The 26,151-nt window shown below is 35.8% G+C and overlaps 1 protein-coding gene across 10 annotated transcripts in view; it reads right to left on the minus strand.

Annotated features, from left to right (window-relative positions):
- The window catches only part of CNKSR2 (connector enhancer of kinase suppressor of Ras 2), a 220,460-nt gene that overhangs the window by 74,459 nt on the left and 119,850 nt on the right, over nt 1-26,151 (minus strand). For 3 of the 10 annotated variants that reach the window (XM_030476537.1, XM_030476532.1, XM_030476531.1), the window contains exons 9-13: nt 25,441-25,587; nt 15,641-15,774; nt 11,527-11,738; nt 8,038-8,127; nt 6,205-6,419 (exon numbers count right to left, since the gene is read on the minus strand). In XM_030476537.1, coding sequence (XP_030332397.1) covers nt 6,205-6,419; nt 8,038-8,127; nt 11,527-11,738; nt 15,641-15,774; nt 25,441-25,587 — 798 coding nt within the window. The remainder of the gene's footprint in view (nt 1-6,204; nt 6,420-8,037; nt 8,128-11,526; nt 11,739-15,640; nt 15,775-25,440; nt 25,588-26,151) is intronic. The other 7 variants (XM_030476540.1, XM_030476534.1, XM_030476536.1 and 4 more) reach the window with 3 other exon arrangements.

Here is a 26,151-nt window from a genome sequence, read left to right on the forward strand (position 1 = left end):
TAATGACTGATGCCTGTAAGTCTGTAATCATTCTGCAAGCTTCAGTATTATTTTAATACAAATATATAGAGATGAAAGACCATAGAGAAGAAGCAATATTAATTCAAATGTTAACAAAAATTATGGAAATACTTATGTAAAATATTTTTTTCACTATGCGCTTAGGTTAAACTGGACTTTGATATCAACTGCTAGACTTTTATTTTATAATAATAAGTCTAACTATAGACATTTGTGAAAACAGAGAGGAGAAAAAGAAAAAGGGAGTTTGATATTTAAATACTGCCATAGTTGGACTTCAGATATTTTGCAGAAGAAAACGTACCAACTCCATCTGCTGTAATGGTACAATGACATTCTAGATTTCAGACACCTACTTAAAATCTGTGCAAACTGATTTTCAATTTTTTTCTCTACAATCTAATTTTTTGTTTAGCTACAAATATCCATAACAAAAAGTCACCAAACAGAAATTCTTTAAATACTGTGATGCTTACAATTATAATAAACTGCTAGTTTTTCAGTGGGGTGGTTCTCTTTTTTAATTTTTTGTTAATAGTTTACCAGTATATAGTGCTTATTAGAAGCCATTCCTTTCCATAAGATTTTTACAATAAATTGATTGGTAGATTGTGCACAGGTTTATTAGAAAACCAGTATGTCTATGTTCTTCATTTTCTTAAACGCTAGTTACTGTGTACTACAATGAAAAAAATTCATAAATACATGTGTATTCAAGAAATTTCATTAAAAAAATGTAGGTACTTTATGTTTCAGCCTTTCTGCAAAAAGGGATAGGAAGAGTAAGAGATAATCAACCACTCAAGTAGGGTTAGACTAAAGTTTTCAAATTCATAAGATTTTGGTAAATTCTTCTCTGTATTGAGAACACCGAAATACATAAAATTTGAATCAAACATTTAAAAAGAACTTTTTCCTGTATTTTTCTCTGGAGAAGTGGGTGGGAGGCAAGAAATATCTGGAAATACACATTATTTAAGCAGAAAAGTTAGTTTCTTTTTTTTTAAAGTTACTGTCTCCTTTCCAATTTATCTTATTGGCTGAAAACTGATTTTTGCAATGGGTCGATAAGCAAATCTTAGAATCATAAAACCATAGAACACCAGGTTGGAATGGACCTCAAGGATTATCTGGTCCTACCATTCTAGGCAAGCATAGCCCAGAGTAGAGGTCCCAGCACCCTGTTCAACTGAATCTTATAAGTGTCCAGTGTTGGGGAATCTATGATTTCCCTGGGGAGATCTTCTTCACTTAATGTATGTTCAACAAGATCACTGTTGCAAACAACCAAACTTTGCATGCCCAGACTGATGCAGATCAAACAGCTCTTCTGAGCAAACCCACTGAAGTGAACCAGTACAGCAACCTCACACAGACTGGCAAAGAAGAGACAACTGGAATTGTAATCTTGGCCAAATCTCTCATTGTCATCTCAGTGTCCTGACTAGCAGAGTAGAAAGGAAAGTGCTTGGCTCTCTGTAGATGCTTATTGCAGCAAGTGCTGAAATAAATCATGTGAGTTAAGAATGCATGTGTACATATCTACACATGTAGATTCAGCAAAATCCCTATGTAGCAAATCCTTTCTCTCCTGCATCTGTTCCTGAGACACCTGTTCCAGCTATATGAACTATAAATGGTACATCTTACTAATAAACGTGGTTTTCTTTTTTCCTTTCTTTTTTAAATACAATTAAATGGATCAAGAAACTAATCAATTAAACAATTTTAAATAGGTTATCAGCAAAGTGAGAATCTGTTGCTTTTTTGCCACTTTTCCTATGACAAGCAAGTCATTAGGAATCGCTAAATATATATGAACAAGTGAGCATACACTGGAAAAGGCAAAGGGATAAGAGGCAGGAAGGGAGAATAAACAAGGTCAATAATAGCAGTTTACTTGTACAGGTTTGGAAACAGTATGTAAGCAACTTTTTCTTGTATAACTACTATATACAATAGGCTGCAACCTTTTCTTCCCATAGTAATTCTGTTTCTAGACTAAGGGAAAGTTGTATTGATCCAGATAGTAGCTGAATATTATTAACCTGATATGGAACTTCTTTTGACTCATGACACTATCTCCCTCCTAAATAACAACATTATTTTCCTACAATGAAAACAAAGCACAACGTACCAAGGAAATTTCTATACAGAATAACATAATGAACTTAAAAACCTATAATCATGTGTCAGAGCTTTCATTTCTTGTGCCCCAAAGGTTCAAGACAATTTTAACTGCACCATTTTATATTTACAGTAATGGATCACATTGAACACCTGCTTGCACACTAGATTAGCAACAGCTCAGTGTGCCTTGGCTTAATAAAAACATTAACACTCTGTGTTGGCATTTCTTTTGTAATACTGAGGAAGAAAAATTGAATGCAAAAATAACTTGGCTAGAAGTCAACATAGGCTGGAAACACTTTCTGGAATGGGAAACAAAATAAAGCAAAGCAGTGAAGAGACTTTGTGAGGATTAAAAAAAATGTGATAAGTGGATACATGACATAATTACTTCACAGACATAAGACAAATTAGTTTTTCTCTTGCTATTATATCAGCTATACCATCAGTTATCTTCAGCGGACACAAGTAAATGCTATTCACTTTCCAAGGCCATAGCTGAAATGCTACATTGACCACACAGTCTTGATTGTAATGGCAGGTCAATGATATAAGACAAAATTGTTAGAACCAGTGATTTTATGCAAATTTGGTATACTGATGGTCAGGAAAATTCTAGACTGCCACATTCTTGTGATCACTTCAGAATATAACAATTTGAATCTGCTGACGTTTTTGAAAATAACTTTAGGCAAATAAACCACCACCATGCACTGCTGAATTACCATGGTTATTTTTTAATGCCATCCACTTTGTTTGCAGGACAAAAACATACCATTTCTGTTGTGGTAATTTAAATCATCAGTGTAGTTTTTTGATCAAAGATTTTTCTTTTCTAAAGAGTCAGGTATAAAAACAAGGAGTTGAAGTCAGCATAATTGTAAAAGCTGCTTTTCTGCAGAAAACCTTCACAGTAAAAGGTAATCAACCTGCACACATCAATGGCTACAAAATTCAAAAGGAAAGAGGCCTGAAATTGTAAGGGGAATTCATCCTTAAACTAGTGTGATGCATTCTTAGTTCAAAATTATTTAACATTTATACCAATGGACTCAAAAAAGAATGAAAACATCATTGAATAAAGGTAACACAGAATCAAAGACCAGTGAATGACATGAGACCTGAATGCTGAGTGAGCAGCAAATCAGTCTTGCAAATCAGTGATGTGGAAAAATGACATTACAGAAAAAATAAAAACAAACCCAAGTAATGAACATAGTCACACTTCAAGTCTGGTTAAATTGGGTAAACACTCCTTTAAGTATTTAATGAGCAGTAGCTAACAGGAAGAGAAATATTACTATTACTTTCTATCCAGCTCCTGGAAATTTATGTCCTGCTCTGTATATATGCCTGTTCTGGCAAACATACTTTAGGAAGGACACTCAGGATATTTAGAATACTTCGGGATTAAATACGAGGAATTGAAAGAATTATGAGAATGATGAAAGGATATAAAACATACTCTCTAATGGCAAACCCAGGATACTCATTCTATTTATTTTAAGCAAGATAAGGCTACAAAGTGATTTGATTATAACCTGTAGATTCCTATATTGGGAAACAAAATTTGGTAACGAAAAGACCTTTAAACCTAGAGGATAAAGGTCCACTTATAACTAATTCTGGACATGGAAGCCAGGTAAACACTGGATGGCAGGTGAAAAGGTTTAACAACAAAAGCAACCAGGGGTTAGAACAACTTAACAAGCCTGGTGGAGTACTCTCTAGTACTGGGAACTAATACAAACAATTGAGGCGCTACAGGTAGAAGTTCAACTACAACCACCTGGTAGGAGCTGCACTTCAGTAAAGTCCACTGGCTTGCGTATGCAGTGCAGCCAGCAACAGTATTCTCTTGTCATCTGATATTCTAGTACGATAAAAACATTGACATCTTAAAAAACCCTACAAAACAAAACCAAACAAAACCCTAATCAACCCCTCCAGTCTCTTTCACTACTATTGGTACAGTTTTTGGAATTACCACTATTCCCCTGCACTGAACTCAGGCTCATCCAGAGGCTCCCATTTACAGATAATCCAAAGTGTGAAAACTAGATAGCTGATGCTTGTAAAAAAATATTTTCTAATAGGATGGCCACTTCTTAGTGATCTTTAAGATGCAATTTGCAGTTTGAAGATAAAGTGCATTTTCATTGTCCTATCTGTAATCTACAGTTTAATAAAACTGTATTGCAGTCAGATATGAGTTTCTTGTGTTTTATCTGTATTTATTCCCCTGTTCTTTATCTGCTCACTGCACTGTTTATTTAAGATTTTAAGAAAAGTTCTGTCTAATTTATTAAAAAACCTCTGGCTCTATTATGTGGCAGAGACTTACAGCTCCATCTGCAAATTAGATTAGGGTTTCATAAGCCAGTATGCTTGGGTGCCATCACCACAAAAAATAAATAAACTCCCACTAAACTTCCAAGAAGATGCCAAAGATTTTATGGCATTTAAGCTGGGCTTAAACCACAACATAGAAAGAGACATTCTTTAATGGTAAAGATGCACAGAAACAATTAGCAGACACTGGTGGAATTTGAGGTGTTAGCCGTTCTGTTGGTTTGTGGATAGGTATCTAAAGTACATGAAAAATGTTGGTTGTCAATTCTAAGTTTGCTGTTGTTCATTAACTTCTGCACCAGAATTTTGAAGAATGTTCCAGTTCCTGTGTACGTAATTTACTTTTGTACACAATTTGGAAATGAGACATAATAAGTAATAGCGGGAATCAAGTTAAAATAAAGATGGTACCTTCAAAAAAAAAAATTTCTCTCATTGCAAGTGTCAGGAATTTAATGCATACTAACAAAGAAATGTTATTGAGAGATGAGTGTTCTCTCAATACATGGGAAGTGTTGCAAATTTATCACACTGTTCTATACAGAGCTGAAAGGCCTCCGTTGCACAAATAGATTTTCTATTTTGTTATGTAAATATTTGATTTCAAGGGCTCTTGCACTGATTAGATTCCTTCTAGGAAAGACTGCAGACATTGCAAAGAGGACAGTTTGGGGACACTTGCAATCTCCTTGGTTTCATGTACTAGGGAAACACTATACACTGCAGCACACTAAGGAGTTTTAGAAGCCTGTTCACCAAGCACTCAGATTGTGCAAAGAGATGTAAAGGCTCCATTAGTTTCAATTAATCTACACCAACTGTTATGTGATAATCCGTAGTGATACTTTACAACAGGAAACCAAGTTACTTTCTCTTAAAGGTTCAGGGAAGCTCCACCTGCCAGTTTTTCACAGCAGACTTCCTGACAAGCCCATACTGCCATCTCCCTTAAACACTGGGAATCTGAAGTACATAATCTTTGTTAGTAGATTACAATTGCAGTTATTTCTACTGTTTTGCTGTACTGTTACTGTATGTAGATTTCTCTACAATGAAATCTTTTACTGAGCTCTAAAATGTAAATACTTTCATGGGGTGAACATGATATAATACCTAAAATATGTGGTGATCTTCTAACTCCATTTTCTTGACACATTTAAAACTAGCGTGTTAATGCAATTTTCTTTCTACATCCTACTCAGCAGACGCCCTTCCTCGCATATACTTGAGTTATTGAGGGCTATATGTCAAAAACAGTTACACACGTTAGGGCTCCCCTTACCTTGGAGGAAAACTAAATACCTCCTACCAGTTTTCCTGCATTTATCAGGCCTTTCAAGTACCTGTAGTAAAGGGGTTGTCTGATAAGACTTAGTATATTGCAGTGACATAGATGCTGGAAAGAAGGTTTCTAGTCAGGCTGGAAACTGCTGCTTCTTCCCTTTCCATCAGTACCAAGTAAGTCAAGACAGAGATACCACACCCCATTTCAAACATGACATCTTCTAGTTAAAGAAAAAAGACTGGTGTCCATCCCACATTTGTAACAGCAAAATAAAGAATTCTGAAGTATTTCTTTGAGATTCTAGTTATTGTACAAAGAATACGAATCTGTGCAACAGCAGAAATCCAACAGATGTTTCAACACCACTATAAAAACAAGAGAGAGCACTGACTTTTGTTAGTGTTATTTTTACTTACGTGGTACAAAGCAGTTTCTGGTCCAGGTGTGCCCATGACTTCTTGTCTCAATGCATCCATTTGTAAACTAGGCAACAGCGAATAATGACTTGGACTACTACTCTTGTCTCCCTTCTTTTTGGACTTTTTCCCAGTATCTTTTTTGCTATTCCTCTGAAACATGTAGTCTTCTTGACCTATTTTCTCATTGCTCATATAGCGAAGCAATGAATTTTCTGTTGAAAGAAAAGTAATGCAAAATATCATTGTGAATTGTTGCATGTATGTTAATCCTGCTTCCAAAATACATAATACTTTTGCTAAGATCTATTGACAGTTTTAACTCTTCCAGACTATTTCATTAACACAATCCATTTGCTTCTTTGGTCTATATATAATAAAAAAGCAATATTTTGGTAGGGAAAATTCATGATTCTTCTCATTTTCTGGTATCTTTGAAAATAAAAGGAACAAAATATAAAAGAAGCCCCCATATCAATAAATTTCATCTTGGAGTGTTCAAAAAATGAGCAATGATACACTTATGATCAGCATATCTGTAATAATTTTTTTAAACAAGATTCTATTGAATACAAATGACTATGGTGCCATACATTTAAAAGTAATGTGTTGAACATTCATTTGAGATCATTCACCGTGTCATCCATACCTTCCCTGAATACTCTTCAAGCATCTACCATCGTGCTGCTCAGGGACATCCTGAGCCAGAAGTGATGTTTGCGAATTTAGGAAACCTCAGCAGATGTCATTCATGAAGCTGTCTGGTCCTTCTTTGTATTAAATGTGAACTTTTAGTATCCACAACCTCCTGTGGCAAGAGGTTCCTTAGCCTGAATCCAAAGTGCACGGAGACCTAGCTCTTTTTTTTTCAACCAGCACGCAATAGAGACATTTGATACCTCTCGGGTCTTGTTTCAGAAAAAATAGACAAACCTATTACCTTACTTCATTCCACACAGGATTTTTATAAATTTTAATTTTGTCCTGCCTAAATTCTCCCAAACTGATAATGGCCAGCCTACTGAATTGACCCCACTCCATAAATCTGATCATTTTTGTTGTCTCCTAAACTTTCTTCAATTCTACTATATTTTTCTGAAGAGATGAAGAGACCGGAACTGCACACACACCCAGCATGAGCAAGAACTTACACAGCAGCTTAAGAAAATTTCTTAATTTGTCTTGTATTCTTTTCCTAATAAGTCCTAACAGTTTTTTCCTTTTTTTTTTTGATCCTTACTGAACATTTAGTGAACATTTTTATAGTAATGTCAATCATTACTGTAACATTTCATTTCTGGGAGATAATAGCCACCTCAGAGGTTATCATTTTGAATGTGAAGTTACATTTCTGAGCCTCACAAACCAGAATTTTGAAGAACTTATCCTTGATGATTTTGAGGTGAATCCCATGCTGCTCTAGAATGTTTTTGATGCAAAAAGAACTCATGAAGACAGAGAAATGTGAGATATAATTCTCATTTAAGTATAACAATATTTATCAGTAATAACCATACATTTGTCCACTAGCATTATAAAATTGAGGCCACTTTCAAAATGGACTGGATAATACAGCTAAATCAATGAAATGCCAATACAGAGTTAAAGCAAACTGCAGGGCTTTGCAGTCATGGTTTTCTTTTGCCTGGCTGAGCACCCTCCTCAATCCTAGTAGAGGCTCTACAAAAAATTAAGTATACATAATGAAAGAACCCCAAACAGGTTCACAAAAATATGTATCTAAGCAAGCAGCAAAATGATGTTGAAATATATAGGTTAAAGCATGATAATACCCATAATGCCTTGTACAAGATGTGTGTTCAGATCACTTACCTCTCCTACTCTCTCTTTTTATTTTATTGGGGTCTTCATAATCCCCCACCCAGTTATATTCTACTGGCATAGAAATAGGCCTTAGTTTCCCTGGAAACAGAGGAAAAAATTGAGATCATGCACCATACGGCAGCATTAAACTAACATTGTTTAGGAGAAGGAACAAATTATGTGCTAAGCTGCTATTCTGCAGGGTTGCTTACGAAAGAGGATCCAGCATCACCTCTGAATAAGAGGTTAAGACAGGACTTCTGTTTGCTTTACCAGACAAGAAGCAGCTAAGTATTTAATAGATTTTTTTTTTTTTAAGTTTAGAAAATAAATCCAGTGCCCTAAAAAATCATCAGCAGACTGACATTAGAGACTGAAAAATGCACTCAAATTACTTTAGTTTTCACTGAACAATATCTATTTATTATTCTGGAAGCCCCTGGCACACACATGGAGAGAACTGTTTTAAAGCATATGTGAATTGTTAAGTAACAGAAACGTGTCCACATGACTAAAGTATCTTCACAAATAGCATCTTTGGTGGGCTTAAAAGATCCATCAGTGACTGAGTAAGAAAGGAAGCAGAAAACCTCTATGTGTAATTTCTTTTGCAGGATTTCATCCACAGAAAGCAAAGTACATTACTGTTGGTAAATTCACTTTGGTTTCAGACAGCAAGAGACAGAAAAGCTGAAGACTGTTATATGTTTAAAATTTTTATTTGGAAGCTGCTGAATTGATTTTAAAAGATTATGTGCACTATGATTTCTGCTTAAGGATTCCCCAAATATAGTTGGAAATTCTGTGAAAGTGTGGTATGCAACTTAGTGGGGTTACTTGAAGTGGTCTGAAGTTTTTAGCAAGTTAAATAGTATATTGAAAGGAAACATAGAGTAGCATAGCATATGGCACAGTATCTGGCAGACTTGAAACAAAATGTTTTCACAACAAGGTCAGCCTTTGCTCTTTTTTGAATCAATCTACTGATAACAAAACTGAAGAGTGGGAAAATAATTTGTTTTTAAAAGTAGCAGAGCTTACAGTAAAAAATTATAAATCTTGTTAATTATTTTAGTAGAAAACCCCTACATAAAAGTGATCAGTCTTATTCCACATTTTTGAGGTAAATCCATGATACACTGAAAAAGAATATAAATATTTAAACATGTCTATCGACCTACTGAAGTATGGCATTCATGGGAAATACACCAACACCTTGCAGGCAGCACAATGCTAAAAGGTTGTACTGTCTTTTTAAATAAGTGACAAAAAAGTTTTATGTTCTGTACAGACCACAGCATCAGGTCACAAATACATCATTGCTCAGGAAATACCACATATATATTTAACTTTTTATTTATAATTTATTTTACTATTTATGGACACATATTTAAGCCTGATTGAAGTGGTGAGATTTAGAGCACACAGTTAAGAAGTAATTTCCTGAGTGGGGATGTATTCGGCTCATGTTTACTTGATCGGAAGTAACTTTCCAAGGTTACTTTTTCTAGAAATACAACATTCTCTTCTTTGTGAGGCTGAACTCACAGTATCTTACTGAAAGGACCTGCACACTTAAAAAGGTACAAAAGCTATAAAATCATGTGAAGTTTGATTGTTACCAAAAGCTACAGCCAAAACAAATTTTCTACAAAATCTCTAGCTGTTCGAAGTGCATGTTTTTTGTAGCTAGCAGTAAACCTGAAATGACCAAGTTTGTTTCTTTCCTTAACCTCAAGTTTCATTCACCTGCTACCTCTGCTCATCTGGTTCTTGCTAACCCCCATGGATTCCCTAAATCTGTTTTCCCAGGTGACTACACTCAGGAAAATGTCTTCCTTTGGACGTGAACAGAAGCTTTCTGAGGCAACAATCATAAAACAGACAGAATTATAGCAACAATTACACGACATGAAAGAAAAATCTCTCAACATTGTCAAAAAATGTCAAAAGATTCCAATAAATTATGGAGAGTCCTATTAACCTCTCACAAAGGAGGACTAAGAAATAATTAAAAAAAAAAAAATTAACACCACTGCAAAATTAATAAGTATGTGTTGAAAATAATTATCTCTTTAGGCCTTGGAACTCTATTTGACCTTCTTTAATGGGTCACCATAAGCTTGAAGAGCATTATTGTAATTTTCCACATTTCTGTGAAATCCTAAAGTCATGCCTAGCCACAGATCTTATGCTAACAAATGCCACGTGGGAAACTTTAATGTTGAAATTACAATTTTTAGAAAATACACTTAAGTGAAAGTGGACTCGATGGTGTGAATTCATTAAAAAAGAAGTGAGATCAAAAGTGAAAGGCTGTATAACAAATGTGTTAAATAATGACTGATTTTCAGTGCGGTCTTTGATCCATGTATTTATAACCCTTTCTGCTAATAGAAGAAAAGGCTAAAAGAGCTAACCTGTAACAGAATAATGGATTCAGCAGTCCTTGAAGAAGCAATGTGTTCTGTTCACTCCAGACTACCAGTATTAAAATTTAACATCTGGAACAGAGAGTACATCTCTCCTAATGGAACCAACTGCATCCACCAATTGCAATAGTTGAAAAACTGGAGTAATAAAATTGACATGCCCACTTTGAAAACTTAACAGTTATTTTCTACTCTATGGGCATGGTCAGAAAGCACCTGAAAACCCTTTGAAATCAAAAGGATACTGAGGATTTGCATCAGGATTGTGTAGTTGTGTAGAAAGAGTGCATTTTATGAAAATGTACCCTTTAATGTTGTGCAAGCACATTGCTCTAGGCCCTGAGGATACTTTACAGAGCTCAAGCTCCATTTATATCAAGGTTCTCAGGTGATTTTGGAGCTTGGCTGCATGACATACTAAATCTATGCTTCCTCATAAATTAAGTCTGTTTTCTTCTCAAAAGGATATGATGTCAGGATTACTATAACAACTCCAACATACAGCTTGCGCTCAGTTTAAAAATTGAAGGAAAATAGAAAGAAGGGTGAAAAAATACTTAAGTGTGTGCTCAGCTAATACCACAGCAGCCACAATATCTTTTTTAAACATGAGATTTCATTTTCTTTTATATCCTAACAACTCTATGAGCACACAATTTTATACTTGACAACAAAAAAAACGATTCTCCCAGCCCAAAGGTGAAACAACTTACAATACTAGCTAGAGAAAGACTTCCAATAGATTCAAAGGGAAACTAACCTGGAGGATCAAGGTTTGAGGAGGAGAACTCTCACCAGAAATTGGTTTGAGTTCTCACCCTAAATAAGTCAAAATCCAAAATGTGGAAGCAGCATGAATGCACGCATGCGTTTCCCTATCATAGTAAGTAATTTATCTTTTCTTGCACACAATAAGCTTGCAGGTTGAACTTGGACTAAAGTAGTACAGAATTGTTAGCAAAATCAATACCCACTGAAAAGATTTTCATTCTTAAAAGCAAAAGCAGATGTACAAAAATTCTAAAGTCAATAAATGGTGATTATCCTTATTAGATCAATGCCATACCATATGTTGGTGTGCTCTCTCTCCTTCCAGGACCACTTGTTCTTCCTTTCTCATATTCATAGCAGTACAGAACTGCATCTTCTTCAACCACATTAAAGCGTTTCCGATATTCCTGGTCAAGAAATGAGTTTGGAGATTCGGATCCTGTATGAACCGGCTTGCCCACTATATGTCTGCCAACATCATCACATGGGAGATTTCCCTTTTCATCCCTTTAGTAAACAGGAGAGGTTTTTAATACATTGGGATAAGACATTGGGTTTTGGTGTGGTTTTTTTTTTTAATGAATATTTCAACAAACTGTGAATATGTCAATATTTAATACAAGCAGGAAACAGGTATCATCAACCAACATCAGGATCACACATATATACATATGTACTCATGTATGTGCCAGTTATCTCGCACATCTGCTTATTCAATTCTTTTACAAATTGTATCCATCTTACTGGTTTCTCTTGAAAAGAATCATAGAAATAAAGCTGACATTCAGCTATTCTTTTTTCTTTCTTTCTTTCTTTTCTTTTTTTTCCTTTCTTTTCTTTTTTTTTTTTTTTTTTTTTTAAATCTACCTAGCATTTTGTGATTTAGGGAAGAGAAACAATGTTAACATTATTTTTTTATATTTGAATTTTTAAATACATACATGGCTGTATGGCAAGCATGGACAAATTCAAGCTGGTTCTTTACAAACCAATCCCACAGCAAGAACCAGGGACTCATGAGGTACAACACATTTGACGTAGTCTTACACAATCAGCTTAGGTCCAGAAGTCATATAGCAGTACCAAATAGGGTGTGTAGCACCTGATCATGAGCTGCTATCCCAGGACAGCAATGCATTGCAAGGCATGCACTTTGCAGTTTGTGTACAGATCCCCAAGATAATGGCTTTTTCCTTTCCTACACCCCTCCTCCACTCTCTGAAAATACAAATTACTAAAGGCATCAAATAAGAGTGCAAGCTGTGCCTGGGGTAGGAGCCCTCTCCTTGCATTAGATGAAGCAGGGCTCAGTAAACCTGCTGGTAGTACTGTGCCTGGAGATGGCTGCAATAGACCTAATCAGGCAGTAATTTCTGGGCAGCAAAATGGATGAGAGGCAGCCAAAAGAGAAGCTGGGACTTCATGCCCTTGTTGGGCATGAGCCCTTGGTGGCCTTCTGCCCCTCTGGACTGCATGTAAGTTCCAAGCTAGCTGCGTGCTGAAGTTAGCTAGCTAACTTTCCTTAGTTCCCTGAGGCTCCATCTAAGGATGAAGCAAAGCCTCCTCATGGGATCCAGGCAGCCATGGAGGATGACGAAGGGCTGTCCTGCCTTGGCCGCAACAGTACAGTGCCACAACTCCCCACTGACCACTTTGCCAGGCTGCTTTCCCAGGGTAGGGATGGTGTTGGCTTATCAAGGGGCTGGTGCAGCCCCACTGGGGCTGTGAGATCATCACCAGCCATGGAAAGACTTTCTGTGGTGACAGTGCTGTGGGATCCCGGCAGGTAACATGATAGAGACTGACATAAACCAGCCAGATGCTAGTTGATGCTACAGCTACCATCAAGGGCTGGCACAAGGAATTCTCCATGATAAGGAGGGCAGCTGAGCTGGAGGGATCTTTATGGCGAGTAGAGCCGCCAGGAAAACACCCTTTGCCGCAGCCCTCTGGAGTCGAGAGCTTCATTCTCACCCCTGAAGGTATTCAACAAATTTAAGCAGGCACTAACTTATGACTAGCACTCTTAAGTAACTGGCACACCGAAAGTGTCAGTCCCCTCCTCATGCCATCCGTGTGCTGTTATGTCAGCAGCTGTACTAGGCAGCATGGCTTCAGGCTTTTACAATTTACAATAAAGTATCAAGTCTTTTATTCCATTCCAGTAACAAAAGCAGGGTTTGTTTGGTTGTTTGGTTGTTTTGTGTTTGGTTGGTTGGTTTGTTTTTTTTTCCCTTTAGAACAGCAACAACAAACTGAGAAACAGATGCTAAACAGTTTGATAATACCCAAAATCAAGACATGCTTAAATATAGTTAATCATGGACAAAATAAACTGATGAAATGCCAAAATAGATTATTCAGAAACACTGTACACTGTGTGACAGGTTTTTGAAATGAAGCATAGTCCCTCAGGATTAAGCTGATAAAAAAATTCAAATGTACAAAGCTTAATCTCTCTGTAAGATTACAGCTTGTACTAATATGTATTATAAGATTTAATCAGAGTCGGTCTAAGGTAGTACATTATAATCGTCATGTAAGAAATGTTATTTATTAATAATCAAAATGCATTTTGAAGATCTGTTTCTAGAGCAGAACTCAAAAACTGCTGAGAAATTAATAGTCACTAAAAATACTTCAAAAAAGAGGATGCATCTCTTATCAAATTAAATTATTTTTATGGTGGTAAACATGATCAGCAGCAGTACAAAGGCACTATTGCTTTTAAGATAGTTTCAGTTTCAGGAGCAACAGGTCTTTACCGTACAACTACTGCATTCAAAGAGAAACCTAAGACTATGTTTTGGTTGGTGTTTCTTTTTGCAGCTTTTTTATGCTAATGGGTTAGAATAAAATAGTTGATTTTTTTCTGTGGATTGTCTATAAAAAGTCCTCAAAATATTTACATAGGCATATCAAAATACTCTTATCAGAGAGACAAAAGACACATTCCATTCCTATGAACAATTCAAGTGTCATGACTGACAATGTTTTTATTTAATTAGAAGAAAAAAAAATTAGTGAACTAGACTATGTATGCTGTTTGTCTCTTTGCCACATTAAGACAGATACTAGAGTAATTGTGTTAACAAGTTCAACTGTGTTATATATGTGTCATATTTGAAATAAAATGGCATTTTTTTTTCCCTAAGAAATAAAATCAAGCCAGGTAAAGATGAGGCAGTGATGAGGAAGAAATGGCTTCACAAAAGACTTCTGACAACATCTATATCATGAATTGGAAAGTCACTCTTCAGCCCTGCAAGGTTTTTTGTATCTCTGAAGAGTAAGAATTTATTATGGAATCACAACTTCTCCTCCCTACTAGGCAATTTAATTTGCCATATACCTCACTCCTGGATAACCCCCAGGAAAGTCTTGTCAGTATCAGCTCATACATCTTTTTAATTGGCTAGAAGAGTTACTGATAAGAAAGTCTACGAAAAACTCAGCTACAAGGAACTCAGCTATAAGAAATGATATGCTTCCCCTACAACCCTTTCAAGAAAGTCAACTAAAAGAAAATCAAGAAGTAATTTAAAAATACATTCACTGCACATATGATAGCCTGTGTCTAAGAATATGGAAGCTTTAAAAATACTGATTCCTCTAAAATACGTTCCTGGACCTCTGGGTAGCTATTTCCATATTATTTATACACCATAATTCTCTCCAGTTTTTAGGAAAGGAACATCTGTGTACATTATGGAATTATACTGAATCATCTGAGGTTGTGTGAGGGTACGGTGAAGAATCTGAAGGAGGATCTACTGATTTTCTGGCTTAGCAAGCTCAGAGACCTGGGAAAGATGAAAATACCCATGCCAGGTGGCAGGTCAGAGTAGCAGATATATTTACAGGCAACAGCATGGTCACTGCAGAATCCTGCAGAGTAGCAACACTAAAACACAATCCTGAAATTTGCTCTAAGACTAACAGATCAACAATATCTAGAAAAGAAAACACTATGGCAGAATAGTGCAGTGCCGTGCTTGAAGTTGCAAGTTTCTTGCTTTTAGCTCAGCCTCCCTTGTTGCATCAGGGTCATTAGGAAAAGGGACAGACAGGAAACTTTTCTCAGTTACAGATTTAGGGTTTCAGATAATTTTTGCTCTTCTGAAATGTGATGAGACTGTTACAGACAATAGATTATCCCATATTTGAGAAAATAGGGAACAGAACTTTTTTTTCTAAAGGTTACTGTCTCTTTTGCAGACAAGACACTGACTCACGTTGACACAGACACACGCAAAACATGTCTACTCTTAATAATCAGTTCACCTGCAAAACGAAGTATTACCAGCCTAATCTTGCAGGGCAGGCTGATAAACACGTAGGAACAGAATGGTCAATTACTTTACAAATTTTTTTTTACATTGAATTATACCTGAAATGGTCTTGTTTACCTTGGAACATAAGGTTCTGTTGGAGGCGGGGGTATATAGAGATCCTGAAGGGCAGAGCTATCTCTTTTTGTAGGTGTGCTGATAGTGCTGGATGGTGTAGCAACACTGCTTGTAGGACTTCTAGGAATAAGAGGCTGGTTCAAAAGAGAGAAAAATAATCAAGATTATCCTTATATATAATACATTTTTATTTGAAAAAGCTATAAACATTCAATAGTTCAGAAAGTTAAAGAAATATTTAATGGTTCTAATATTTTGTGTGCTTTTAAACTGACTGAAAAAACACTCATGCTAAGGAGGCTATGAATGGACATGTATTGTGCTTATAAATTTGACTCCTCTGATTACAACTTTTTTCCTTTTGCACAGAAAGATTACTGCCAATGCCGATAAAAATAGTAATCAGTAGAGCCGTTGTAAAATTTTAATGAGTAAATAACATCCAGCGAATCTCTTAATTAAACTAATATTGTAAAGAAAAAGTCTAGTGTTTACAGTAAAAGGTGCATAAGCAGGCATTAAATTGAATGTCATCTCCCCCATCTGCTCTACAGCTGAAGAATTAACCGTAAGAACTTCAGTTTATGTCCGCAGATGCTGTAAAATCAGGTACTGCGTCCTCAGAGCACATGTGCTGTGAGACAGCATAAACTGGAGATTATTATTATCCTTCACTCCCCTGGGCACACTCCTTACAAAGTAACATTTACTCACAGGAAAATGAATTGTACACCCCTTGCAGAATAATCATGCATTCTGGCTATCATTCTTCTTAATCACATATCTCTCTCTCTCTCTCTCATTAATTAGGCACTCCTTTTTATTCCTCAACTTCACTATCTTGGCTAGCTAAATAATGACCAGCCATTTGAAGTCTTCATTAAACCACTGTAGGGCTAGAAATTACAGCAAGATTTTCTAACAGTCTCTATACAGATGCAGAAAAAGGAAATGAAAAGAAAACTTTGACTGCTTTGGTCTACTTAATAACATGTCTGCCTAATAACAAAAGCCTGATGTTGCTTGGCTTGTGTGATAGCTATACTTAAGCAGAAGAAAAATAGCAAAACAGCAGGTACAACAGTATCTTCATATACCCTAAAATTAATCTAATATTAAACAAATGCTCAGTTTTTCTTTGAAAGAGTTCTTTCCCCTCCATCTTCTTGAAGTGAACTTCTTGAAGAAAGAAGTGTTGGGATTAAAGAGAGTTCACCATACCTTTAATTTCTGACCTAAATAACTACTTGAGGACACAAGCATTTCTCATTGTATTAATGACACAGAAGCCCTAAATACTGACTGAGCGGGTGTGTAGAAAGATCCTTCTGACAGCACTATTAAGAATACTTTATGACAGACCAATAGGGCATGCCTGTGCTGAATAATCAGTTCTCATTTTCTAGGTGTTAATCTTGACACTATAGCATTATGCCTATACTGCAGAAAACCCCAAAAGCTCAACAGCAGGAAGGTTTTCATGTTGGCCTTTTATAAGCTGGTGATGAGCCATTCAAATTTATGCTTACCAAGCAAAGCCCCCACCATTGCATTACTTTTTATTCAATCTGTATGTAAGAACAATGCATGCCACCTAGGAAACCTCATCCTTTAGCCAGTTACTGCCTTGTTCTAGGAACAAAGCTGTGTCAGATGTTACTTATCTCAAACATAATAAAATATATGCTTTAAATTTTCCTCTTATAACTTTGCAAGACCACCTTTAGAGCAACAGCTACAAACTGACACAAGTTTTCTCTTTTTGAATGTCAGGAAACCATCTCCTGTAAACAATGATACTGCTAAATTCTTTCTTTGCTCATTAGAGTTAACGTGAGTGTTCTGTAGCCAGGTCAATCAAGGACAGTCAGTATTTACAGGAAGAGAGGGAGAAAGACACACACACACACACAACCAGACAGGTAAAAGACTTCACAACCACTAAAAACAAGAAGACAGAAGTCTGCAAAAAAAAGAATAAAGTCGAGGGCAAACCTGGGTAAAAAATAAAATAAAATTTAAAAAAAAAAATTCTTTCAGAAAACCAAAAATTTTATCCTTTAAATTTTCATCTGTGACACTGTAGCCACAGACATCCTTGAACCACCCACTAATACAACACTTTTATTAAATAACCTTCTGATACCTTGCACCTCTCTGACAAGTACACTTTGGGGCTTGCTGAGTAGCCCGTAGAATTAATTGTCATTTTAGGCAAAACGAATTTTGTGAACTAGACCCTGTTTACACTTGTTAAGCCGAGGCTGTTGTTGTTCGTGGCTCATACTGGCAGAGGCACTGAGAGGAAGAAAAGCTGGGTAGGTGGATTTGCGCTTCTCCACTTTGAGGAAGACAGCCCTTTGCTTTACCTGCATGAAAAGGTAGATAAAAGGAAAGGGGGCCCTAGAGGCTAGTCTGGCGGCAATCAATCAGAGTTTATGGTGTATGTCACATGAGGAAAATCACACTCAACATGACAGAGATCTGGACTTACAACAGGTTCATAAGCCTTTAGTGGTCCTGACCAGCTTCTGGAAGGCTAGAGGGCACAGGTAAAGAATTTCCTTTATGTTACAGACTAGGATTAACTTATTTAAATTGGTTGGACTTGATCTTAAACATGAGTGCAATAGGAAGACATGTTAATCAGTGTACCACAGAAAACCACAAGTTATTCAGCTACCTGAAGGTAACAGGTTTCCCTTGAACTGGTCCTATGTCTGACACTTTCAGAAATTACAGTGCAATTGGTGACAGTCTGAAAGACTGTGGTGTCTCATAGGATGGCAATGTGGCTATAACTTCCCATGGCACCTGGAGTTCTCAAGGGGATAGAAACTGTAATAAAATCTAGTGGAAGCACAATCCTGTACGACTGTCTCAAAACTAGGATATCTTATATCTTTTCCATAATTGTGTCATATTGTCAAAGTCAACTCTCTAGCTTATTTCCACAAAAACAGTAAAGCTGTGAAACTAGGAAAAAAGAGAGAATCCAAATTTAAAAATAGGTCTTTCTTTTTTTTAATAAATATATTTATCACAACTTCACCAGTAACTCACTAGCTCAGTAAGAACTGTTACATAGTAGAAGTATTCAAATGGTCTCTCATGGTAACAGCTCAACACACTGAGGGCAAGGTAACTACCACGTTGTGCTTTAGGAGTTCAGCTTTCATTTCATAAATGATTAAAAAGTCTTCAGACCCTTCTGTTTGAAGACACAGCCTTCAGACTATGGCCTGCAGGTTCAGTGCATCTACATGGCTTTTTGCATTGCAGTTTAGAAAGACCACAATTGTTCAGTTCCAGTCAATCCGTGCACCTGCAAGTAAATCAGCCATGTAGCTCTCTAGTTCAATGGCAGCCATTCAGTGGACCATACCTAGGCACATTAAACAGAAAAACACATGGATATCCACTGAGGTATTTCTGAATTGGATGCCTTGGAGATCAGTTTTACCACTGAGTTAATTCTCTTCCAATGGCTAGAGCTTTTTCCTGCTGCAGCCCCTTTTGGTAGGCTGTCCAGGGCAAGTGAGATTGCTGAAACAGCAATAAAATGAAAAACTTTTCATGTCCAAAGAGTTAAATACTTGACCCATGGGAACAGCTTGCCAGAGAAAGTTTAGAAGTTACATATTAAAACTAGAATAGCTTCAAGAATGTAATGCAACAGACCCTTCAATCTTAACCCATAATGACAGACACAAAATCTGTATTTCAATACATTTTGGAGTATTATTTCTCAAACATGTTGGATGCACCATCCTCCTTCAGGATCATTAGTCTTTATCATCCTTTTCCCACACTGACAGTTGGCCAGGAAACAGATAACCAATCATTACTTACAGCAGCTCAGTTTCTTCAACACAGGGAAATAAGAAGTCCCAGTACGTACTGGCTGATAACTCACACTTCCCTCTCCTCCAGAAGCTGCTCTGTCCCCGGTTAGTTTGAGAATATATAGTTTGAGAAACATTGCTCCGCAAAAAGACAGAATTTTTTAAAACATAAGCAAAACCAATACAAAATTTTAAGTGGTAATATCCTTATACAGTATTTGCATCAGTAAACAGATTTTACTGCTAATATATTTTTCATATTGGATCAAGGTTATGACAATTTATTGAACAGAATGTTTCCAATAAAATACACTTTTTATAAGACCAACTATGCCACAAAGTTATGAAATGCTATAACTAATTCATACTTTGCAGGAAAAACCCAGTCAGAATCCATTTTAACAGTGGTGCAAAGAATGCCCGATTCCCATATAGTTAAAATACAACTAAGCAACCAAAAAGCAAACAAGTTAGTATTTTATTCAAATTTAATGATTAAAAAGTATAAGGTCATTAATTCTGCTTATAAATCATGAAAACAATATAGCATTGTCTCTAGATCAATGAAAGAGGCAATATAATCACGTAAGGAAAAATACTAAATAAAAATAATAGAAGTAGTGTTTTCTCTCAAACAAGGACTCTGTTGTTCCTGTTGCTTCTTAGGAGGCTGAAAAGCTGAATATATAATTGTGGAGATATGATCCATATCTAATCCCAAATAAAGTCTCTTTAAAAAACTGCAGATATTGAGCTGTTGGTGATTTTGTAACAGTACAATTTAATCACATATGAAGCAGTACAGTGAACTATTTTAAATATACAAAAGATGTCATTTAAATCAGCTTGTTGAAGAGTGTGACAGTGTCTAAGAGGGGTCAGAAGGTTTCTTTCCAAGTCAACATAGAAGACGTGGTTGGCAGCTGGACCTGCCCCCAACCTCACTGACATCAGTAAGAGCCTTTTCCCTGATACTGGCAGGTGTAGTCCAGATCAGCCGAGGCATGGAAACATGTTGCTCTACCACTCCTTTTCTGAGTTATAAAGAAACTGGATGAAGAGTCTTCCACACTGTAGTCAAAGTCCAGTTTCTTTTGACTAATTAACAAAGAATTTTCCAGGAGGCAAAGGAGGACTTTGCAGCTAGCTGCTTGCTAGTGTGATAGCGACTTACATAAGATTTCATATGCTCCAAGAATCTTCTCATTGGGAATTTCCACCCGTGTTCAAACAGCACTTCAGGAAGTCTCCCTTTGAAACCTCCCCAAAATAACACAAAGTGGAAAGGAGAAATAAAACAGACAATTTGGAGTAGAGGACATTTATTTAAGTTAGGTTTTGACCCAGAGCAAAATTTGGAGAGTTCAAAGATAATTGTTACCTCTATATCAAGTAATAAAATAAAAAAGATAAAGATTAAACTTAATTGGTTTGTTCAATGCATTCAGTAGCAGTCAGAAATTCAAACGTGATCTGAAGTATCATTCTAGGCTTTCACATAATGATCAGTGTATCAGAAAAAGTAACTGAAAGGCAAATTCAGTAAGATTTGTCTTGCAGGCATAATATACTACTACTTATGGTACAATACCATATTAACGAATACTTTCAATTGCAAAGGCAACCACAAAATTCCCCAAGGCCACAGCTGTCTAATTTGAATGTTACAAAAGCAGTAACGAAAAACACTGGCTGAAAAATACCTTGACTTTACAAATTTGGATATGGCTCCAGAATGCATCAAGGGAGAACTCTGATTATCTGTAAGAAGTTAGATACTGATGGATATTAAAACATACAATCATTAATTGACTGAAAAGAAAAAAACAAAACAACAGCACTTCCTTTAATCAGGTCACAAGGGGAAAAAAGGGAGAATGTTTTTCCTTCTGTACTGATTGACCTTAGAGCTGGAATTCGTACACTTGTAAATACAAACTCACTATCTAATGGTGCATAGCAGAGCCACAGGCTAATTGTATTATTTTACTGTACATCAAGCCATTCAATACCAATTTCAGGACCTCTACACAGGATGCATAATTCTTTTCCTTCTTCTTCTTTCTTTCCCCTAAATGCTCATATTTATTCTACGGATATTTGTGAAAGGTATGAAAATACCGCATTATTGCCAAAAGGAAAAAAAAACCCAAAGAATTAATCAATAATTATGTAGACTGCATTTAACTCTTAATTCATGGCAAGACTGCAATGTGAACGCAGAGCTGCTCAAAGTAAACCACTGAACATTCTAAGATGTATTTATGCCAATTAGGTAACCAGTTAATATCTGAATGATCTAAATGCATTTTCCTCTCAGAGACCATGAACATTAGGCTGGCATATGACTTATCTAGATCACTAATGGTGGACAGCAAGCTCTTAAAAATTTCCATATCAGTATGCATAATTACCAGGATGCCCTGTCATTGACACACCAAACTGCTTGATACACTGGTAGTACCTGCATACTGCCTGAACTGGAAGACTCATCTAGCATTTTCCCATCTTACAGGCATACTTAGTACGTCTCCATGAAGTCTGTTTTTTCATGTAGCTGCAAATGGAAAGCTTCATGTTTTTACATACAATTACTGACTGAACAAGCAGAATGTAATTTACCAATAATACCTCAACATTATTCACTTTCAGCTAAAATTAAGTTTTGAAGGCTCTCAATTAAAACATCTCAGGGTAAATCTCAATGTAAATGAGTCTCTTAATTTAATTCACTGAAATATTTACCATCTATGTTTGCTGCAACAACTGTTCAACATATTCATTGGTGGGGTGCATACAAAAACTCAATCTCTGCTTATGCGTCATCCTCCTTACATTAGGGCAAACTTCCACCTTCCCACCTCACTCAATGCAATTTGATAAGGATGTGACACTACATTTTTCCTCTGTTCAGTCCATTTGCAGAACCAAAAAACCACAGCAGACAGTTTGCAGATTCTAATTCCCATTTTATCAGAAATTAATCCCCATATGTTATTCTAGAGTCTTTTGACTATTTTGCTCATATTTTGTACTTTAACAGAATTATTACTGAGTCATAATTTCTTTATAGCCTGTTTCTGTTGAATAATACATATGGTTCAATTAACTTAGCTCTGGGATGACAGCACAGTTATAATATTCTCAATTATTTCATGACATCCTGATATAGGAAAAAAGTTATCATAATTTTTCGGGCTTCCAAAGGTGATGGAAGTGCTGCTTTTCCTAATTCTTTTTTTTTTTTTTTATTTGCTATCACTTTACTCCCCTCCTCTAACACCACGTCCCAAGCTCCTATTACAGAATAGCACTCTTACCTGAATCAGGAACATTAAGAAATTTCAGAACAGGCATAGGGAAAATTGCAATTACAAAACTTAGTTTTATAGAAGGTTTTTTTTTTATTGTTTTTCAGAAAATTTTAAAGTAAATTCTGTTAAATAAACATAAGTTCTTCATCTTTTGAATAGCTTTAAAATTACACTTCACTCTGACTGCTTTTGCTGCTTGTTATTAATCAAACACACTTTTCACTGGTTGATAATACTGGTTTCACACTTAGGTTACATTTGAACTTTAACATCAGCTGACTGTAACATCTGTTCACATCTGATCTATATAAATCAACAACAGAAATCTCTACTTTATGTAGCTTCTGAAGTTTGCATTCACTTCACCCTGGAGCTTTTTCAACACTCCGTCTACTTAAGAAAATTGTTTCTCACACTAAAATCATAAATTACAACAGACATACATATGCACACTGCACACATAAGCATAGAATGAGGTTCCGGCCTTTTCCTGGTGTCATGTTTGATAATATCAGAACAATATAATCATGATATCAGAATAATCTCTTTAGTGTTGAACAGCATCTCTATTTGGACTCCTATTAGCCTTAATGATATTTTCTATGCTATCAGAAAAAAACTCCCATACTCAAACCAATACTTCCATTACCCCCCTTCTCAAACCTGTAAAGTTACAGAAGACCTCTATCTAGGGTCAGTCTCATCTAATACAGATAATCTACATTTGAGCTAGCTGTCCAGACTCCCTTTATTATCAAATGGAGAGAAAAAGGCATGCACAATGTTCAGTTCACCTCATCCTAAGGTAAATCAGTCTGAAATAAACCAAGATGAATGAACCAGTACCTGTTACGTATGCCTGATGGCCAGAGTAAAAATGAGAAACCTGAATGATATGTAAATATGTACATAGCAGATAACTGAAGTTAGATCAGTTGAATAACACCCTAGTATCTATATTGAACTAACGATGCTGAGATGTAAATCAAAGATAAATACAATACACTAAAAGATGACTGGAATTTTGCTTCTGCAAGCAAGTGTGGAGTTTTTGAGCAGGCCCACAACCTAAGCTCATGACTGTATTTGCTGTAAAAGGACCACAGGAATCCTGACTTTCTTATCGGACTTAGTTTAAATGGTGGAAGTTAGTTTCTGTCCAATTTCTTCCCACCCTTTTCAAATATCCTGTCTTGAATTAATTGCTTATTTGCAGTTGCCTGCATCAATGACCAAGGTCAGAAACTTCTGTGGTGGAGTCTTCAACGTAATTATTATAGCAGCAAATGATTAAGTGAAGCAAAAAGGAACTATTTAGGAGAATAACCCAATTCACTCAAAGAAGTACCAAACTCACCAAAGAGGATTTAGGCTGAAAGAAATTGACCTAATTTAAAGCAGTGATGTGCATTTTTTGTTTGTATTGATATTCTTACTGAAGCTATGCTAAAGTGAAGTCTTCTAGTATGGTCATTCATACAGTTATACCATGCATACAGATTTGCAATTTTATTTTCAAACACCAGTAAGATATTTTTGGTTGGAAGTTTTTATCATGCCTAGTCAGTTCTTTATATCTGAAAGACCAAGACATCTCAATCATTCAAAAATTACTCAGTTTCAAAGACAATGATGCATTTAACCATTATAAAATAATTTTTATATATATATACTTATTTGAAATAAGTTCTTCAATGAATTAGTTCTTTTTATGAATCTCTGAATATTTTAAATGGCAAAGACCACAGCTGCTGGCAGTGCCATTTCCATATCTCATTTTCCTTTTGCCTAATCCTTGCAGAAGTCTTTTCTCTCTCAAATATACTTAATTTCAAATTAGATTTTTATTGTGATAATAAAAATGTCCCAAAGAATGCAATCCTTACACTAAAAAAAAGACATTTCTAAACAATATTTTATCTGAACTGAATGAAAAAAGGGATTATTGTCAGTTCTGTCTGTTGGTTATAATCTTCCATTAGTCTGGACATATAACTTTTATTTCCTAGAGTAATCCATCACAGTGACATTTTATCCTACAGTGAAACATGAAAGCTTTAATGAAACCATTCCATGGTTTCCAGCACATTGCAGGCTTACTAAAATTAAAGGCCTAGCTGGACATCCTATGCTACACCTTTTTAGATGCAAGAGTTCAATCCCAGGGACAGCTTTGACTTAAATACGACTTTAATTACACAAGGAAATTTTGATGGTCAAGTGGTTTAATGAGTAAAATCACCTTATAAATTCTCCCATAACTCCATCATTGATCAAACTGAGAACTCAAGATCTTTTCATCCCCTCTTTCTTTAAGGTTATACTGCCTGAGAGCTTAACAAGAAGTCAAACTAAAATTTATTATTTTCTGAAGTATGCTTGCTTTCCATTGGCTAGAAAAATTAACTGGGGCTACATTTCTGCATTGAAAAACACTGGGATGATTACTTCCTAAATTTGAAGAGTTCTATTCACAGGTTTAATTTCAATTGAGCCTATAAGAACAAACTGCAGAGAAACAATTTTTCAAAAAGTATGCAAGAGTAAATCCATATGCTGCTGAGATGAAGCACAATAAAGCATCACTGAGATAATCTATAGTTAAAATGATGGTGTATGACTTATGATTAAGCTTCATTACCTGCAGAGCAAGGGGCTTCCATCTCATATTTTTCAGTAAAGCTGGTGCTGAGGTAAGCATGCTCTGAGGTCGCTTTTTCAAAGTTAAGATAACACCACTCGGATCCTCTCGTAGTGCATTCACCAAATTTTTCAACTGCCACCCCACCTGGTAACCAGTAAAATCATTACAATAAAATTGAGGTACAGTATTCAATATGTAATGTTCCCTTTTTAAATAAGATTAGTAAAATAACATAATAGGAGTGTATATATATATTAAAGGAGATTAACTCTAGAAATGTCAAAAATAAGTTACTGCATAATAATCATGTCAACTAAAATAATTATTCTAATGCATTAAGATGCATATGCATCGTATCAGGTTTTAGAATTCATAAACTACTGTTACTCCACTGTAAATGCACAATTAAATCTCAAACCATTTTCAAAATGAGCTCTGGTACATAGACTTTAGAAAGTTAAAAAGCCATGGCTTCTGCATTGACAGTTCAATTCAAAACTGAGCATTTTGTACTCCATGGTTACTATTTAAAGTCCACTAATCACATATAGTCATATTACTTCTACTCCTAGCAGCTTATGCAAGCACAAACCAGTTCAGGAAAATCTTCTACTCTTCATACTGCTATGAAAATAAAACCAGAATCACAATGCCTTTTTATTTATTTTTTTTTAATAGTACTTCTTTCATGATAATTTCAGAAACAAA

The sequence above is a fragment of the Strigops habroptila genome, chromosome 2, assembly GCF_004027225.2.
Source record: "Strigops habroptila isolate Jane chromosome 2, bStrHab1.2.pri, whole genome shotgun sequence".
Taxonomy (NCBI): domain Eukaryota; kingdom Metazoa; phylum Chordata; class Aves; order Psittaciformes; family Psittacidae; genus Strigops; species Strigops habroptila.